Here is a 1145-nt window from a genome sequence, read left to right as displayed (position 1 = left end):
GAGGCGGCGGCTGCGGGGGCGGCGGGCCTGGGCGACCCTGGCCGAAAAAGGGCGGCAGAGCCATGTTTTCGACCGAGCTGCTTTGAGAAGTGACAGGAATCTCAGTGGTTCCTCATGAGAACCTTCCGGCGGAAGTGACGTCGTTACGACGCGCGGCGCCTGTAGACTTGTCCCTCCGGAAGGCTGCTTGCCTAAGTGGGCAGTGGTTAAACCTTCGGTCGTTCAGTTCGTAAATACTGCTCTTATTGAGGATCGTAGGTGCAGAGCTACCCGCTCCGCATAGAGTGAGGCTGAGAGATACAGATCTTCTCTTCATGGAACTATTTGCCTAGTATAACATACTAATCAATCATGGTGAGTATCTTCGAGAAGTTGGAGGTTATCCTGAGGAACTGCAGCTGCAGCTGAGATCTGGAAGATAAATAAATAGAAAAAAAGAGGGAAGCACAGTGCAGATGGGAACATGTGCAAAGGCCCTAGTAGACAGTAGATTTTTCTTTGAAAAATGAACTATTTTTACCTTTCTCCTTTCCCCCCACCTCCGACTTAGCCCTTTAGGAATGCAATTATAGGGTGGTCGCTGTGGCTCACGCCTGTAATCCCAGCACTTTGGGAGGCCGAGGCAGGCAGGATCGCTTGAGAACTGGAGTTTGAGACCAGTCTAGGCAAGATAGCGAAACCCTGTCTCTACTAAAAATATAAAAAAGTAGCCGGGCATGGTAGCGTGCGCCTGTAGTACCAGCCACTGGGGAGGCAGAGGTGGGAGGATCACCTGAGAGCCCTGGGAGGTAAAGACTGCAGTGAGCCACGATAGCGCCACTGCACTCCACCCTGGGCGACAGAGTGACACCTGTCTCAAAAAAAAAAAAAAAAGGAATCCAATTAACCTTTACCTTCTCTCCATCAGACACTTTCTACACTGTAAGCTTATCTAATGTGTTTGCTTATTAGTTCCAAAGACGGAAGCTTAAACCAGGCACCTCTGAAACTTTCCCATACCAAGGGATTGCCTGGGGACAATTGTCAATTTACAACCTAGCTCTGTCCCCCTCCCCCCCACCCCTGCCTTCGCCCCAGCCTCCATGGTGCCAACCAGATCACCAATGGATACATAGGAGCAAGTCCCATAGTCCCAGTACCTCCTC

At 50.8% G+C, this 1145-nt stretch overlaps 1 protein-coding gene across 1 annotated transcript in view; it reads right to left on the bottom strand.

Annotated features, from left to right (window-relative positions):
- Positions 1 to 316, bottom strand: part of PDCD7 (programmed cell death 7) — a 16913-nt gene extending 16597 nt beyond the window's left edge. Inside the window, exon 1 of the mRNA XM_011940562.1 lies at positions 140 to 316. Coding sequence (XP_011795952.1) covers positions 140 to 316 — 177 coding nt within the window. The remainder of the gene's footprint in view (positions 1 to 139) is intronic.
- Positions 317 to 1145: the final 829 nt, after the last annotated feature.

Source organism: Colobus angolensis, unplaced genomic scaffold (genome assembly GCF_000951035.1).
Source record: "Colobus angolensis palliatus isolate OR3802 unplaced genomic scaffold, Cang.pa_1.0 Scaffold19, whole genome shotgun sequence".
In the NCBI taxonomy this organism is placed as follows: Eukaryota; Metazoa; Chordata; class Mammalia; order Primates; family Cercopithecidae; genus Colobus; species Colobus angolensis.
Note: the sequence above shows the minus strand (reverse complement) of the source record. Positions and strands in the feature narration are given on the sequence as shown.